The sequence below is a fragment of the Opisthorchis viverrini genome (genome assembly GCF_000715545.1).
Source record: "Opisthorchis viverrini unplaced genomic scaffold opera_v5_138, whole genome shotgun sequence".
Lineage (NCBI taxonomy): Eukaryota > Metazoa > Platyhelminthes > Trematoda > Opisthorchiida > Opisthorchiidae > Opisthorchis > Opisthorchis viverrini.
This window is the reverse complement of record NW_008751794.1, coordinates 1,261,745-1,280,347: the sequence shown is the minus strand read 5'-3', so window position 1 is coordinate 1,280,347 and position 18,603 is coordinate 1,261,745. Positions and strand designations below refer to the sequence as shown.

At 45.0% G+C, this 18,603-nt stretch overlaps 1 protein-coding gene across 1 annotated transcript in view; it reads right to left on the bottom strand.

Moving 5' to 3' along the window:
- Positions 1-101: 101 nt before the first annotated feature.
- The window catches only part of T265_06596 (hypothetical protein), a gene marked incomplete at both ends in the record, with an annotated part of 31,497 nt that continues 12,995 nt past the window's right edge, over positions 102-18,603 (bottom strand). Inside the window, 16 exons of the mRNA XM_009171899.1 lie at positions 102-244; positions 1,953-2,050; positions 2,495-3,080; positions 3,663-3,777; positions 5,289-5,476; positions 8,263-8,506; positions 8,780-9,036; positions 9,491-9,617; positions 9,939-10,007; positions 10,920-11,138; positions 12,264-12,428; positions 13,394-13,604; positions 14,192-14,451; positions 15,166-15,507; positions 15,590-15,686; positions 15,784-15,876. Of these exons, the coding sequence (XP_009170163.1) occupies positions 102-244; positions 1,953-2,050; positions 2,495-3,080; positions 3,663-3,777; positions 5,289-5,476; positions 8,263-8,506; positions 8,780-9,036; positions 9,491-9,617; positions 9,939-10,007; positions 10,920-11,138; positions 12,264-12,428; positions 13,394-13,604; positions 14,192-14,451; positions 15,166-15,507; positions 15,590-15,686; positions 15,784-15,876 (3,214 nt within the window). The remainder of the gene's footprint in view (positions 245-1,952; positions 2,051-2,494; positions 3,081-3,662; positions 3,778-5,288; positions 5,477-8,262; positions 8,507-8,779; positions 9,037-9,490; positions 9,618-9,938; positions 10,008-10,919; positions 11,139-12,263; positions 12,429-13,393; positions 13,605-14,191; positions 14,452-15,165; positions 15,508-15,589; positions 15,687-15,783; positions 15,877-18,603) is intronic.

Below are 18,603 nucleotides of genomic sequence, written 5' to 3'. Positions count from 1 at the left end.
GCCATTTCAAGGTGCACTGCCCTCATCTGTAAGCAGGTAAACAAACAGCCATACCTTTTCTCAGTCTTTCTTCCATTCTTTACCGTCAGTGGTCCAAATATTCACACCCAACTATCTTGAAGGGATGCCAGCCTGGCTGGATCCTGTCGACCAGCAGCGGTACCATAGCTTGTCGTGAAGCCGTTGTAAGGTTCCTTCGACACGTCCAGCAACTGTGAAGCAGCCGCTTGGTCACCGATACTCCCTGAAAGACCCATGCGTAAATGGAGCTAAATGGAAGGGTAAGCGAGGTACTCTAAGGTGTCCACTCAATCATTTTCTCCCTTGCTGGTAAGATGAAGCTGGGGCGGCTGTGTTGAATATTAGGACCACACCAAGCTTGGGTTGCAAGATCCTGACAGGTCGGAGGCCGTTTCAGCCTAATTTATTGCATATTTCTACACAGAACACATGATACAGTTGCTACTAATTTTGCCGCTGATCTAAGCATTTCCTCCACTTCGGCGGCGTCCACTGATAGCCAGAGGTCTGATTCTCTGTGCTAGAGATGAGCCATCATCATTTACATGCCTTTTTGTGCACTATGTAACCGCGTGATCGATACATGGGAAGTGACGCCGTTTCAGACCATCTGCGTTCCGGAAATTCATCCTACTTGTTAAAAATTCGAGGGGTAAACTGGCCTGACTTATTCGACCGGCATTTCGTACCTTTCATATAAGCAACATACCAATGGACGCTATCATTCGGATTTATATTTCCACGCAGTTGAGTTCTACGCCAAAATATATTTTCGCATCAACTATCGTTTGTGACACTATTATTGTGCAAGCGTTTTGGTAAGAACACACACCACTGGCCTAGTCACAAACTGGCAGTGGGGCCCGTTGTGGAGGAAGTCAAATTTCGGCTTGACCATCATGACGAACAGGGAAATAAACATACACCCTCTCAGGAATAATAACAAGATATGGACGTGGTTCCGTGACGATAGTGTCACTGGTCAGTGAAAATTGACCGTTTCACTAGCAATAACTGATTGGTGGTAAACTTGAACCAGTGAACCTGCAGCTCAAGTTCCGTACACTCAGGCGATTGAGTTGTTTAGCTTAACGAGTGTCTGGTTATGGATTACATCTAACAGAGATGAGAAGTTATAGCGACTGCTAGTAGGTCGTTTCGGGGACGAGTATTTTTTTACCGGTACCGAACAAGCCAAATTCAGTGGTGGCACAGTGTATGAGGCCCCTGGTTCAACGTTACATAATTGGAGCTAAAAATTACTCAACCTTTAGCTAAAAAGGTCATAGGTATGAACTGCGTGCGTATCAAGGTCTAGCCTGGACTTCATCCATGAACGACAGTCCATCTAGGTTTTCGTCGTGAGCATCCATGCTGAAGGGTTTGAGAGGCCCAACGCAATACATAATTAGGGTTGCTGAAAATTCTTCGAGAGTGAGGGGATGTTCGTCAACGACGAGTACCACAGATGAAAATCTTCTGTCAGGCGATGCAGAGTAAAGCTGTTGCGTTTAAAAAGTCACATGATCATCCGGCTGCACTACCAAACTTCATGATAGCTGCAGCCAGAAGCATCGAGCATTTCCAAAAGGTTACTAAACAAAGAGAAGAGATTAGTCCCTGCCGAAATGTATTGTGAAGGGCTGGCTCAAAGGAAGGCCAACGATTAAAGAAAAAGAAAACTAAACGACAGCGGGGAAGACCATCCAAAACTGAAGAGGAAAAACGCACTCTGGAAGTATAGAAATATTTATTTACAGTAATCAGCAGTTGTTTCATCCATTTATCTATACATTGGATATCACAAGCACAATTGGCCATTTGTTGTGAAAGTCTGTTACGAATTCCGGTTTCAACCACGATGCCAGTTCTCTCGAAAGATCTAAGAAGGAAGGAATTTATGATTGTTCGCAACCAATAGGAAGACTTACAAAGGGGTTCAGTTCTCCACTTGGCCAGTAAATTTCTCCGATTGTCGACTTTGGCTGATGCCAGCGAACTGACCAATTTGCGTACCTCCGGACGCACTCTGCGAAAGATGGAAACAAAGGAACATAATGTGTAAATGCTAACGACGGTTACGAGGGGTGAACACAAATAAAGCTCCCGGTGTCATCTCTGACAGGCGTTCGGGTGCTCGCAATGGCACTACTAACGTTTTATGAATGACCGGGTTGAAAGTTAGTTAGCAATTACACCCAAGACCAGTACAGAGAGGCTGGCAGCTACAAACATTTGACAACAAAACAACATATCGGATGCGACCACAGATTGCAGTGCCACAGAAAAATTTGAATGAAAAAAATTCAGCCGAAGTAACACAACATTCGATTGGCTATCTAAGAAACGCGGGAATTCAACTGCTGTGTCTAACAAGCACAGAACAAATAGAAAGTGACGAGTGTCCAGCACAAACCATGAAGCACATTGGCATTACAACAGGACAACATAAAACGTATAACTAGAAACTCACAGCCCCCAGGAAATTGTCACTAGGGTGGGTGTTAGATTCTGTTTGATCCTTTGTGGAAACCAAGTCAGGAATTCTGAGAAAACATGTCCCTCCAGAAGGGCTCGAGCAAACCACCGAACGCTCCATGTGAAGGCCTCTTCTGATCCGAGAAATCGGGCACAAGCTAAGCTGTTTATTGGAACCAGCATAGAGAAATTGGGGAGTTCTAGTTCCCCATTATCACCTTCCAACTCTGAGGCGCACGTGCCGAGGTAGCACACTCGTTTAGCACCAGTGACAACTACATCGTGATCAGCATCATACCGCGGTGTAGGCAACTTGGGCGACCGCTGCATCTTTGCTGGCTCCAAGGGTTCGGTATCAGAAGACACATCCGTGTTCGTCCGGGCTGGATCCGTATCAGCTTGTTTGGTCCGATCACTGCTAAAGGATCCGGATGCAGGACTGAGTTCATCGGACAGCACTACACCTTCAACTTTGTAATTGTGAGGAGCTAGGAAGGGAATCCACTGTGGATCAACAGCGCAAACAGCTAAAATGGAATGTTGGAAAGAATGTGAACGCATATCGGTTGTCATTACACGACCTGATATCAGAAAGTAAAACTGTAGGATTTTTGAAAATTTGAGGAGGGGAGAGTGCACAACACAGATGAGTAAGTACTGCAAATCCAATGTGATGGTGGGACCACATGACAGGGGAAGCTGTGAGCAATTAGGCAACAATTTTTGAACGGGACTATGAATAGGGACACCAACCAGGTGCGATAACAATTTGGGCTCTGTCGTGCTGGCGCTAAGAAGAGACGGGAGCTTCTCCCTAATTGGTCGCATTCAAAGCAAAATCCGTGTTCACCATACTTCGTTCCTGTTCATACCTTATACCGCAGTGACGCTGCAGGATGTTGCACACACTCCCAAAGGGGTCTGCCAGAAACTGAGGCACACGGTGAATATCACCTGCTGTATATTATCAATGTAACCTGATGACATACCAACGTTGTTGTGATTGGAAAACGCTTCATCAGGCGTTCCATTCTAACCGAATTAATGCTTACAGTGTCCCGGCTTTCCTCAGATCTCACGAGTCACTGAATTTAGTTCGACGGGACAAGCAGCGAAAGGGGCGGGGATAAAACCATCATAAAGTCTACCAGCAACAAACTTACTTCGGAGGAAGGGTTTCGAAGTTCGATGAAGCTCAAGAAACGCAATAAAGGGACAGTTCTCCCGAGCAAGTGGAGAGCTGGATTCAATGAATACCGGACCGGAAACTCCGGGTACCTGAACACGAAGAAAAGCACAGAGAAGGTTCGATGCTTGAATGTATATGAAGCACGTAACACTACAACGATCCCTCAAAGGAGTGCTGCCTAAGACTAGAATCTCCTGAGCAGCAGACCGTGGAAAAACAGGCAGTGAGGGGGTTTTCTATTCAGATCCACCAATAGTGGCGTTTGTTCATCCAGCTGACATGCGTAAAAGTGCGCTCCTGACGAACAGAGAATATCATTATGTGTATGTCAAAAGTAACATCAGTGAGCACATCCATGGTTTCCTACGAGATCAACCTTCCTGAGAATTTTAGCGTATTAACTGAATAGACAATAGCGCTAATATCAGCGCAGTAAAATTGATGCGGTATCGCACCTTCCCTCTGGATTAGATGGTTTGGTGCTCGCACAGCATCACCCATCCAAAGGCCCGTAAGAAATAAAGAAAGATTGAGCGATGACTTTGATGAACTAACACAAAAGAAAACGGTTACCACTTCACAACTGGCTACATAACTGACTGGAGGTAACCGAGTAGCATGTAGTGCCTTCTGGTTTACAAAGACCCCGTTTCCATCGACTAAAATCCAATCTGGTCTACGGATGCACGCTTATTTTACATCGAAGGCTACTAATTGACCAGGTAAGTACGAAAATCGCTCACACGCATTCATCTGTGGCAATTTCCTCACGGCGCTGGTTCATTGTGTCGTGAAATTGTACGCACGCGGAAATCCACGGACGCACAGTTTATCTAAATAGCACTTAGTACGACATGGAACCTCTACGGAGCAGGATAGCAGGCGGAAACGGTAAAAACATCGATCTTGAATAAGAATCATTTACAGAGTAATCTTTTCAAAACTTGCGAACTGATGTAAGCTGATTATTTACAGCGTAACCATGATTCAAGGTGGACAGGCACCGCATAGTACTTTTCCCCTTCATGTAAAGTAGTCATGAAAAGCAAGATATACTAGTTGTGGGTGAACTGTCATTTCGCACTTCGGTGACGTCCCGCAGTTCGTACGTGAAGTTGCCTGGCCCGGCATGTTGTGCAGTGAACTCTGCAAACGTTGTCCGCGCGGTGCAGAGTCTTAAGCATCTATAGACGGCAACCGCGTGATGCTACCGATTGTGAATGTGATTATTTTCCCGAAGTTTTCCGAAATACCGTTTCCGCAAGGGCACATTTCGACCACCCGCTATAACATTCGAGTCCGATAAGGCTTACATTACTCAATCAAGCAATCATCTCCCGCCTTTTAGTGAATATTCAAGTATAAGCAGTCTATGGCTGGTCAGTCTTGTGGCAAGCGAAAATCCGCAAGAACGAATAAAAATCCTGTGAATTCAAATTGCATAGCGACACCATCCTTCACACACATCTGTCATGCAGCTCCGAGGATGGAAACGGGCCGAGGAACAAAAGCTTGAAGTGAGGATTGCTCCTATTGATTTCATTTGAAACCAACAATAATGGGTATTAAAACGGCGTGATAATCACTAACCCAGACTCACCTTGTACGCGTAGCGCAGCCTACGCCTATCTTTGGCCGGCAGTCCATCAACTGGAACATCAAACTTACTCGCGACGTGACACGGTGACCCAACGAGAAACAATTGCCGAAGTTGGTTGATCTGATCCCCGGTTGGACGAGGTAGGACCAGGTCGAGTGTCAAGCATAAATCAGGGATGTTTGCATTCACTGAGAAAAATGAAGTGAAATTTCATAAATTATCAGGCGGAATGTGAAAGTAATACAGACGAAAACCGGGACTGGGATAGAAGAGGACTGATTAGGGGGAACTGGAACAGTTAGGAAGTCTGTCGGATCATGCAGTGGATTCGATTGGCTTGGTAACCGAATTCCAGTGAGCAGCATGCAGTGGCTAATATCCGAAATTCGGAAGTGTGGGTGACTGTGTGGATAAGACATCGAATGACTGATAGGTGGTCGTGGCAGTCGAGTGGGAGTTCGTGGATGTCGCGGAGATCAGGTGAAACAAAAAATTGCAACTGGCTGTAAGCACCAAGATTTGAAACGCACACTGATAGGTATAACACACGATCACTTTCAAAGCGATCACCAGTACAGTGTACTGTTTCATTCTCTTCGGACACATCTTGCCCCCACGTTGTGATTGCGTATGCTTGAACTGCAGACAGTCTGGGGGAAAACTGCACTGAAACACATGCTCAGCAATGGATGGAAGACGATTCGATGGTATCAGCCTAGTCTCAACACTAAAGAGCTTATAACTTTGTCTTCCTCACAGTAGAAAAGATGCTTTTTTGCCTGACGGACCCTCAGATATCCCAGGATTTGCGACATCTGGGGAGAATTCGGGACTAAGTCTACTGTGTCTGTTTAGTACGATAACTGGAAATGAGGTAGTAAACAGCTTCAATCCGTAAAGGTACATTACTACTCTTCACGTGTCCCCGAGAACTGCACGGTCCGAAGCGTAGGAACGACAGGTAAGATGTCGATCGTTGAATTTCTGAACTCCAGTCCGTACCATTTACCCCCATGCTACCCTGTTCTGTATTTCTGTTTCTCACGAGAGCATGCCAAACAGTTTTTCAAATTTTGACTGGAATTCAACTGTAGCACCCTTTCGGTGCTTAACTGCCATGCCACCAGAAGGAAGCACAAGGCTGGGATACTGCCAGGTTGCTCAAGCCTAGACAGGGGAGGTCGGGTTCGAACCACGGACCTTGCAGTCAGTAAATTCGCACTCTAACCACTTGGACCATCTCGCCCCCTTTGACTGAAGTGTTCAGATATCGAAGGTTTTGTTTGCCAGGAAACCAACAATCCATATTCGGTTGACCATACAAAAGCTGCTCTCGATTTTTGTTCCCGATCATTTAGCAGACATGTCCCGACCAAAGCAGACAATGGAATGTGATCGCGGCTTTCATTCCATCACAGCGAGCACGTCGAAATGCCTCCGTTTTTGACACTGATTCAGTCAAGTGAACATGGAGCATCCGTCCCAGGCAGTATATCTGAAGGCCATTCAAGCATCGGAGAGTGCAAAGGCGTATTGAGTTTTTGAACTCTGTACAAGATGACGGATAGGACCATCGTCTCGCAAACGTGCAGCTTGGTCTCTATCCACAAGTTCCGGCTTAAATAGACCGGTTCCTCAAGCTTGCCAAAATACGCACTAACCTTGGCAACGCGGGGTCTCAGCTAACGGTCAACGACCATCATCTCTGATATTGGCAACCACACGAAAGGAGAACATGGCTGTTTCACCACAGTACAACCATGTAAACTTATTTCAATAAAGCCTCACAATGGGAAGGGGAAAGCAACGGGACGGGACCTAGGACTAGCCTACCACAATCATCCGAGGTGTAGTAGTCATACAACATAGAGAGAAATTTACAGCATGAACATAAAATCGGTTAGCTGTCATATCGTTCGGTATCTCCAGCCAAGCACAGGGGAGAGGGCACAGGACTCCAGTATGAGAGGTGAACAGCACACAAACGTCATTTTCGGAACTTGCATTCACAATGGTGGTTAGATAGACTGAATACAGCGGATGCAAGGATGCCTGATTGATACCAGTGACAGCACTTAAAATTAGACCTACTTGTTTGCATCTTCACTCTCATCCCGTCATATAAACTTCTGATGGGGCACAGGACTCCAGTATGAGAGGTGAACAGCACACAAACGTCATTTTCGGAACTTGCATTCACAATGGTGGTTAGATAGATTGAATACAGCGGATGCAAGGATGCCTGATTGATACCAGTGACAGCACTTAAAATTAGACCTACTTGTTTGCATCTTCACTCTCATCCCGTCATATAAACTTCTGATGAGAATGACGAATTTGAGTGATAGACGTTTTTAAAATGAACTGTCCACACAACTTATCGGTTGACGGAGCCAAAGGCAATAATGAAATCTATGAAATGGACGGCGATGTTCACGGGATATTTCTTGAGGTAGTTTTGAATACAGCGGATGCAAGGATGTTCACGGGATATTTCTTGAGGTAGTTGTGTAGCAAATATTACGCCCAGCATGGAATCCACACTGCTCTTCGGGAGGGGGGTGCCTCAACCAGTTCAGTTGTCAGTCGGTTCAGTGGCATTCTTGCCAGGAGCTTGCACGAACAACTCAGCAGTTTTTACCTGATGTCTTGTTTCTCTTTTCTTTTGTAGAATGGTCTCACTAGAGCAGCGAGGATTTCGGTGGAACTTCCTCTTTTTAACATATCGTGTTAGCCAGTAGAAAAGCGCTTATATTGTGGGATAAATATCCGAATAATTCAGAGATATTTTTGATGTTTCCTCATACTAAAGCTTGAATCGTTTAAGCTGTCCACAGAAGTTTTTCTATAAAAGGAACGTCATCGACAATCGAAAATATTAGGACTGACCTATTGAGAGTGGCGTGTATTCTTTGTGAGAGAAAGAGAGAGAGATATGAAAATCAAATACCGTTAACTGAGTATCAGAACCTACATATATCAGTCAACTGTCGACGTAACTGGCGAACCTCTTTGTAGGCATTCCACCGTACCCCACAACGTTCCACAAGAAATTTCAAAGCGCCATCTGGATCTTGGCTGACGCGCTTCGTACCGCCACACGCTTCGAAAACTCCCTCCTCTGATGGAGCGAGTCCGTTGAGTTGAGCACTGTATCGTTCCAGACAGCATACAGTTCCAAGAAGGACCGCAAGGTCGCCGAAGTACAAATCTTCACGCTTTTAAAACAGACAAAAAGGGGAACACATGTCAGCTGGTCTATCAGCTTTACAGATTGAGAGGCCACAACTGAATGGACAGATTAGGACTCACGCGCCGGACAAACTGCTGCGCAAAGTTTGTTTGAAACTGTTCTGCGACTGATTTGACGCTTTCGTTTGCCTCACTACTTTGTTCTGGGCTGGGGTTTACATACAGGTCGGGGACGGACAGGGCTGCAACTAAAATTACAGATTGAGAGGTCACAAATGAATGGACAGATTAGGACTCACGCGCCGGACAAACTGCTGCGCAAAGTTTGTTTGAAACTGTTCTGCGACTGATTTGACGCTTTCGTTTGCCTCACTACTTTGTTCTGGGCTGGGGTTTACATACAGGTCGGGGACGGACAGGGCTGCAACTAAAACCACTGCGTACGGCATAAGTTGATGTTGGTTGGCAAATAGCAGCATTCGGGCGAAACGAGCCGGAAGGGGTAAGCGAGCCATCCATCGTCCGGCACGTGTGATGGTATTCAGGGTCGTTGTGCCTGCTTAGGGGTGAAGGTAATGGTGTAAATGAGGGTGCATCGGGGAGGTAGATACTTGTCGCAGAGGACAGGTCGTATGGCGCATTCATAAAAAAGATCGAGTGACTTGAAGTGATACTTCCTCTATGCTTACAGGTCACTAGGCACCAGGTCCTGATAACGGATCATAAGATGTGGGAAAAACGATACTAGATTCCAAACCCATTGGTATCGACCGGAGGCTCAAAGCAAATTCGTAACTCAGGTGGAACTGAGGCGAACATCATCCAGATGGTAAACGATCATTGTGTCAACTGCCTAACATAGCATGGTGCAAAACAACTCACAGCGTGTCCAACTGAATGAAATACATACTACACTTGCACAGAAGTCGGAAAATTCAGCCGAAATTGGTTCATTGGTCTTTGTTAGTTTTCAAAATTTTCTTACAGCAGGATCAATACTCCAGGCTTACCGTGTTGTGTGTGTGTTGCTTGCAATGCGCCCAGGCTGATCAACCGGTGTTCCGCGAATTCGATAGCAGTCGCAGATGGGGACGTGGGTAACGGGAATCTAGACAGTGGAGTGCTTCCCAGATAACTCTGAAAGGCACAGGAGAGAAGTAATCGGGAAATCTCAAGAGGGGAGTGTTAGCAGATCTGAGCATCGAAATATGCAACCAGAGCAGTTTGCGTTCAATCTACTACTGCAGTCTCCCCTTGAAAAGAAGCAACTCCATTGAAACTCAAGAAATTTTCCTCAACCATAGCCTCCGAAATAGGACTTTCTGGTTCCATAAATGGTTGACTTACTTCCCAAGAGGATATACTAGATGTCATTGATCCGTATTCATTTGTTGACTAATACTTCAAAGAGTTTATGCCATAGAAACAGTCGATACACTAATCTGCCGATATACTTACCTTGATCGGATGTGACCCGACCTTAAATACGTCAACGATATCATGGTACGATAAGCAGTTGAAATGATACTTGAATAAAAAGGAAGGTGAAATGTAGATTGAAACAATGCACGATAACTCACAACTTTCCGAGATTCAATAAATCATGTTTTGTTCTTATCGTGAGATCTTACCGTAAACTCAATGATTTTTGCAAAAATTAGGTGTTTAAGGCGGGAAAAAACTGCAGCTGGTGATGTGCAGATTAGTTTGCTCTGGCTATCACTACTAAGAATGTGGGAGCCAATGGTTTAACATTCATGACGGGAATTCGACGGGACAGACCGGAAGCGAGTGATGAAGAGGGGTAGCATCGTCACATCACGTGATATGAACTGGGGTGCCAACGAGGCCAAATTCATCTACAGTCGTTGTTTGATTTCCACATTCTTCAGAGATGATTTCTCAATCCGTTCCAAATAACAGAACACTAATCATGCTTGACTCATACACAGAACCGTTCAGACAACCTCAAGAATTTACATGATAAAACGAAGGTAATTACTCAACAGCGGCACACACAATGAACATCATGTGTTTGCAGCTGCGACCAAGGACAGTTATGTGTCCTGTCTCTGATGAAAAGCAAAACTGTAACCTCTTTGCAGTGATTTCAATATGGATGTAGAGGACATCGAAAACCTGTCGGGGAACAGTGTTTATTCAGATGCACTTTCCAAAAAAAGCTGTCAGGCATCTAACAAGACAAGCCAATCAATTTCACTCCGTCCAACCGATTTCAAAAATGAGCAATTTAAGATTTAAAAAGAAGTTCAAGGAAGCGACCAAACTAACGCACCAAAGAATGGGAAGCAGGATGGGATGACAGTTTTACGTGACCAATGTTTTGTTCGGACCACTATATCGTCGAATAATCTAATTTAAACATGACTAACTACAAGAACTGAGCAGCACACAGAAAACCGTGCCACTGGAACCTACCTTGAGCATAAGAACAACTTCATCGATGGGACGAGTCAGGATGTCAGGAACAGCGAACTGGTTCATCGAAGAGAACACCTGAGAACTGTAAAGTCGATAACACTGGCCAGGAGCGACACGACCGGCACGACCTGCTCGTTGTTCAGCCGAGGCTTGACTAATCCATACAATTTCGAAGCTGGATGCACCGGTGGCCGGATCGTATACTTTGGTTTTCACCTGAAACAGAGGTGGAGTTAAAACCAGAGAAAACGCTGAAGTATGAACAAATGCAGGCTCATTAGCCACAGTGATAAGACAAAGTTACAGAGAAAGAAAGTTGTGCATGTGAGCCAACTCGCGGTTACACAACACAACCGCAATAAAAAGTTATTAGACTTATGCTTAAACAATGCTGGTCAGAAGGGACTCCTAGAATCCGCCGAAAAAAAAGTCTGGAGTATTTATGCCTATGTCCAACGGCCAGCAGTGCAATAAGAAACTCAAAGCGTCGCAGGTGCTCACTTACATAATCTTAGTTAATAATCTTCAAAACCGAATCGGACACTTTATCACCACGTAGTATTTCACAAAAGCAGTCCCCAAAGCAAAAATAGAGGTGTTCTTATGTTGCCTGGATATACCACAGACTCAGTGCTCTCATGGCTTTCTGAAGATCCCAACCGCACTGGTTTCTCCTACGGAGATCAGAAAGAATCCTCCACCCCTAAGGGCGTTTCATGGGTTGCGGTAATGCACCTATTATTTAGGGAACGAAAAAAACGGGACCAGATCATCTTATTCACACGATCCATTGTTAGGATGGCAGGTGAGATTTCAGCCAACGTGAGTCCATAGTTGGCTTGAAGGATCGAGATGGTTCAGTGGTCAGAGTACGAATTTATCAACCGGAAGGTCCGTGGTTCGAACCCGTTTTCTGCTTCTGGACTTCCCCTGTCTAGGCTTGGGCAACTGACAGTATCCCAGTCCTCGTGCTTCTTCTAAAGTCATGGCAGTTAGGCAACGAAAGGATACTACAGTTAAACGATTTTTTTAAGAATCATCGAACAGTTGCCTCTGTTCGCATTGTTGGCGAACTCCAGACTTGGCCGGGTTGGGCAGCACTGTAGAAACAGACGAAAGCCAGTGTGCTACCAATGGGGTCGGAAAAAGAAGTTGCTTCTTGAAAGGGGATGCTATTCGGCATTTTAAAGTACGGCTTCATCGGTAGGCACAGAAACGGGATCCGAACACCCTCGGAGACCACTGAAAGCTACGCTGTAGGTCCCAACAGGATGAGGGAAAAGAAGGAAAAAGGCAAACAACAAGGCGAAAATATGCCTTTACCCTTAGAGCAAAACTAACCTTTCCAGAATCGACCACAAAACGAATGTTCGGAATGGTGAGCGAAGTCTCGGCTACATTGGTCGCTACTACCACGAGACGATGTCCTTCTGGTGGCGTTTCGAACACCAGCTGTTGCCTTTCGGGAGACAATAGGGAATAGAGTGGAAGAGCCCGAATGGGAACCTGGAGGAATTGAGGGAAATTCGAGTCGAATATCAGAGGAAAACTAGTAGATGGTTCGCTGCAGCAAAATGTAAGAACATAAGTTTGAAACAAGTAACAGCATGTTCACCTGTATGGCTGATATGGTGGAATGAAGGACGGAGAAAACGGATTAGTTTTACTTGAAGACCATATATAACCTATTCTCATAGTGAAGAAGCGGAGCTATTGTTCACGTGAGATGAGAACGAGATGACACGGGTTTAAGGGTTCCTCGAACTAGAAAAGGAAAATAATTGAAAAAGATGTGTCAACGCAGATGTCCATATTTTTCCGCGATACTCTGATTGCCATCACATACTGTTCCTTATACGTCATTTCCTGGAAATCACAAGTGCGGACGGTGGTCCATCAAACAAAACAACTGTTCTGAAAGAATGCTCTGTTCAGATGGGTCATCCTCAATACCTTAAAGGACTTTTGGAAACCGCACTTCACTTCCTTACAACCGTAATTTACTTAAGGGAGAACAAAGAAGAAAAAAACTACTGCAAGCCTACAGACATTCACCTAAGTGCACACAGCACACTATAAGTGGGATAGCCACACAGATCTGAAATATGTCTCTCCCGTTTTCATTGGTAGTCAGTCGCTAAAGAGCTGTGAAGAAGAGTAACGTTGATCGCGGTCTAGTCGGCAGACCATCGCCAGCAAGCAAGATCTCCGGTGTCATCCTTTCGAGCACTTCAAATTTCACTCAAGATTAATCTCAATCACATCCGTCTTATAGCAAACTGGCGAACACCCAGTCACGGAAAACGTATGCATCAGTCAGAAAGCTTTAAAAAGCAAAAAGGAAGCGCAAGGAAGTGTTTGTGCCAGTGTGAAACTCTTCGTTAAAGATGACGAAAATATCGAACCGATAGGATTTAGACTGTTCCCAAATACAAGTAAGTTGAAATATGTGGCAGAATAAGCTAACATACGGCTGTGATGTTCTTCCGAGACGTTGATATTTCTTGCAGAACATCATCGTCATCTTCAATCTCTTCCAAATCGCTATCGACTTGCTGGTTACCGGTGTCTTCGGGCGGTTCCGCTTTTTCTGAAGTTCGTGACGAGGGCTTTGATGGGTTTTCTGAAACATGACGTACGCTGCCCAACTCTGTCTCTTCATCCATGGGTATGATATCAAAACTGTGGGGAAGGAGGAGGGAACCGATATCTCTAATTACATTGCTTCATAAAAAATTTTCATAGCAAAGGTGAAAAGTAAGCTAGGTAGTGTACGCTCAGTGCACGGAAGAGGAGTAATAATATCCTCCCTTTTTTGACGTTGATTTGAACCATCATTCAACAATCAACTGCACGAATCACACCCGCAAAGAGGAAAGAATAACACCATCGGTGCATACAGACGAGATCTCATCGTTTAATTGTGAATTACTTGCCAAGCTCGGCGAATAGGTCATCAGCCATCTGGCCAACAACCCACTTTCACAAGCAGTTGTCAAGCCAAACTGAACACTACAAGAAATTTATTCTTAGAGTGCATGGGGTGGGTAGTGGGTAAATGATCTTGGTGATGCTCGACCAGTTACGCCAACTGATGAGAACTCCATGCAAAGACGTTTACAAAAGGTGCACAAATTTGTCGTTCTTTTTCAGATACTTGATCTGAGTTATGTGATCACCACTCGAATGTCTTCTTAGCACTATCCACCTTAGAGAGAAATCTTGATTACAGCAGGTTGGGATCACACGAAGGTAGCGTACTTGCTTACTTGTCTAAATTGATACGTGACACTGTTGAATTTAATTCGGAAGTTGATTCATTCACATTTGCAAGGCTATCGAGGTCCTCCGATTGCTGGTAGGCTTTTTTGTTCTTGCGCCGTCGCTTCGCCTCTCGACTGATAACATTTGCGGTGGCGGTAGCAGGAAAGGCCCGAGAGAGCCAGCTACAGAGTGTGAGTACTTCTCGCTGTCCTGTGAGAAAGACCAGGATTCCACCAGCCGGAGCGTTCTCGTGAATTTGCACTACCTGCGAAGATAAAGACAGGGTGGCAACTCCATATACACTAAAAACAAAGATATTTGAACGGTGGCTAAGTGCGGCATAGGTACCCATTCACTTAGTAGAGCGAACTATCTTGAACGCACTCGCCAGTAATTGGAACAGCTGGCCTTGGTGTACCGATATTCTTTAGTCTGTATGAACTTGGTAATTGTCCAGATGGCTGGAGTTCATCATCGACTGTGGTATCACCGGAAGAAGCCAACCGAAAACATGCATTCTGTGTTTCGATAAGAATCCGAATCTTTTCACAGATTACAAAATCAGCGCTCTAGAAGATACTGGTGATGACTCTGTGGATAACGCTGACCATGAACTACTAATGTTCATTTGAACCAACCAACTGCCCACGAGTGAGTTCTACTGATGCGACCTATGCACATGGTAGTGGGATAAGGGAGATGAAAAAAAGTTCGCCTTATACACTAGACTCTAGTGACTGAGGATAACCTGAGTATGGAAGTATCAATTCTAGCTATGCTACAGAACTAGCGTCACACGTTGATAACTAGGCCTATCTTGAACAGACGAAAACGAAACAGCTATCCGAATGGTTTGTCTTTGGGGGGAAGCTAGTGAAATGGCAATCAACTTGCTAAACTCTTGGGATCAGATAACACAGAGGCAGGGGACAACACACACCTATAGAAATAATAGCAAATGAAATGAAAAAGAACTCACTTTGCGGAAAGCTGCTTTTAGATAGTCCGGTTGTGTGACCTTTGCAAAATGACAGGTGACAGGAAATTGCCGGGACTCAACTTGAATAACAGGTGGAGGACCATTTGGTGATGCGGGAAACAAACGAATGTTCTCGGAGAAATCCGAAACCCGTAGCGTGGCTGACATGATGATGAGCTTCAACGGTGGAAGGACTGTGCCCCGAGTGGGTGTACCTTCCGCGTGACGGCGACGACGCAGGCGCAGTATAAGGGAGAGTAAACCCAACAAGACATCAGTGTAGATAGATCGCTCGTGCGCCTCGTCTACGATGATGACAGAGTAGCGTGACAACTCAAAATCCTAGGACAGAAACAAGTGAAGGTCAAATTCGGTGTTTTAGAATGCCACTTGCAGATAACAACCAACAGTCTGCCAAACGTACCTGCTTTACTTCTTGTAGCAACACACCGTCAGTCATGAACTTGATTTCTGTTCCCTTGACCACCGTTTTCTCATAACGAATGTGGTAAGACACCTGGCTGATAGAGTTTCAAGTGCGAAAGAGATAGAGGATTGGAACTTAGACGGCAATCATAGAACGACTAGCAAAAACCACCTAACGCTGAGTTCACTTACCCAGAGGATAGGTTAAGTTCTTCACCGACGCGTTTGGACATTGATATGGCTGCGACTCGACGAGGTTCAGTAATACCGATCATATAACCATCTCTGAAAGTGAGACAAAATAAAACAAGAAATCATTCAGATGGTTTGGAAAACAGCTAGGATAGCATATGTTGGTAATGTCAGCCAATGCAAAAATCGAATCCGCCATCATCTACACCAGATTGCTGATGCTGAGACCAATCTCTTTTAGGAAATGAATTCCGCAACCCTGACTGGTTGTTCAAACTTTGCAGACCGTCCGATATTGTGTACGATTTCCTGGGTGGTACTCAACTCACGTGAGTAAACAGGAATTCCCACACATATAGGGGTTTCAGGATCAAAATTTAAGCCAAGTAGCAATAGTTTGCAAAAAGAGAGGCTAGAAAGGAGGAGAGAGAGGATAGAAAGCCAAACCCGAATGGGGGTCACATAATCCCTCTTCCTTGCTCAGCAACCGTAGATTAGCCCATCCACACAGAAGGACAGAAATTGTAAACAACATTCAAGAGTGATCTTCACGTGAAGCAAGCCGGACCCTAGGCTGAACCCAAATCCATGCAATTCCCCCATCGCCCTTAACACTTGTTGACCCATCCTGAAAAACAAAATTCCTTAGCCGACGCCTAGCACCGATTTAGCTCGACAAAACTGATTGGTTTTCCTTAACCTTGACCAACCTCGTAACCTGAACACTTATTCTGACGGAACCTTTGTGTCAAAAGCGGAACGTTGCTCAGCAATAGCTCTGTCGATTGTTCTTTCAAGCCACTTCAAAAAATTAAATGTTCACAAGGACAGCAATGAAGTTTGCTTCTTCGTAACCGTTGTAGTTCCAAAATTACTGTTGATCACTGCAAGAAGTAAAAGAAGTCGCAATTGATCGGTCGATGTAGCACATGTTTTGAACACAACCGCATCCGGTTGAGCTTGATTCATGTGCAATTGGAAGCAATGACGTTGGGGCGCAGGTCTACAAACACTTTTGAGTAGTAAGAGGACGTACCCAGAACAAAAAGTAAGTGTTTTCCGCTACTCATAAGGGTGCTGAAAATCCGTCGACAACCCACGACCGGTTTCGCCCTTCTCGGGACTCACCAGGCAGGCGCACTCCCCGAGTTTCCGTCAACCCTATGCTCTAGTTGAAACCAAATTGCACGAAATTAGCGAAAAACACTCATTTGCAAACTAATTTGGTTCTGCGAGAGACTCACCTGGAACCCAGCTGAATCTCGCGTTTGTGATGCTTCCGGGAAACTGATTCACATGAGTCTCCCGTGAAAACCAAATTAAAAATGAGTCTATTTGTCGCAATCAGTCCAATTTGGTTTCAAGTAGAATATAAGGTAGACGGAAAGTCGGGGACTGCGCCTACCTGATAAGCCCCAAGAAAGGCGAAGTCGGTCGTGGGCTGTCGAGGAAGCTTCAGCAACCTTATGAGTAATGTATTACGAATATACATGTATCGCGATATCTCGAATATCGTAGCGACTGAAACATGAGGCAGCACATTCCGTTGCCTAGAAACATCACAAACGAGAGATTCAGCTGGGTTCCCGGCGAGTCTCTCGCAATACCAAATTAGTTTGCAAATGAGTGTATTTCGCCAAATGCTTTCCGGTTATGAGTCAAACCGAAGCTAAAATAAAAAGATTAACCTTGAGTGAAGTGAAATAGTTATGATCGTTCATACTGGCTTCTAACAGCCATAATTTCTGGTGAGATGGACAAAGGGAGCACAAATTTCCAAACTCACAAGTGCTTTGCTTGGAGAACAGTTGCTCGTGCGAAATAAGGTCAACGTAAGCTAAAAGACGAGAACGACTGTTTTCTCCTTGTTGTCGACCGTCTCCGGTTTGACTGACTCACAATAGCTTCTAGCTACATGTGTTCAGTCCGTTTCAGTTGGCGGAAATTTTGCACAAAAGAAATGAAGGCACCAAAGCGGCTTTCCGTCAACATGCATCTGTAGCCACAAAGGTTTCACCAAGATGTCTTCACTCACAATTTCTGTTTGATTGACCAGTGTCTTGCCGACGCGCAGACCCGCTTTGACGGTTCGTCTTTCACAACGACCGCCCTTATTTTGACGGCAATAAGACGGACTTTTGGCTGATTTCAGTTACCACGAGTCTGTGGAATTGGCACCCGAATGACAGCTTACACGTGCCCGTTTGTATTCCTTGATGTGTGTAAGAACTTAGGATGAAACTGAATAGGTCGGTCACCATTCCACCTTTCTGGAGTAACACGGTACCAGGCAATTCGCATGTAAACCCCACCCGAAGGTATATATGCAAGCTGGGCTGATTGAAACAGGAGAACTATATAGTGTATGGATATGGAGCCCGTCATCAATAGTCCGTCGAGAAGAATATGAGAATATGATAACACGAGCTGTCGCGCATGAATCAAAGGGCTTGAAAAGTTGAATGTCTTCGTGCCGATCCTACAGGTGTCCTACTTGATGATCGCCTGAGGCATCCGACACACACCATTCAGGTATGCTCGCTGCTTCAAGCGGGGTGGTTCGGGCATCCAGACTGTGGTGGCAGCAGGTTCGGTTTGCAAATTTAAATCCCGGTATGACACAGCAGAAGCGTTGCTGATGAGTTTTAGTAAGAAATTCAAGCCTAGTATCGCTGGCTTAGTCTGGCTGGAATTATCACGTCAGACATGATAAAAATTCGGATTAGGTTGAGATGGATATAGATCTGGTCGGAAAAGAAAGAAGTCGCATGATCGTACGTCAACGCCGAATACGTGACTAGAGAATGGGAGCACTGAATC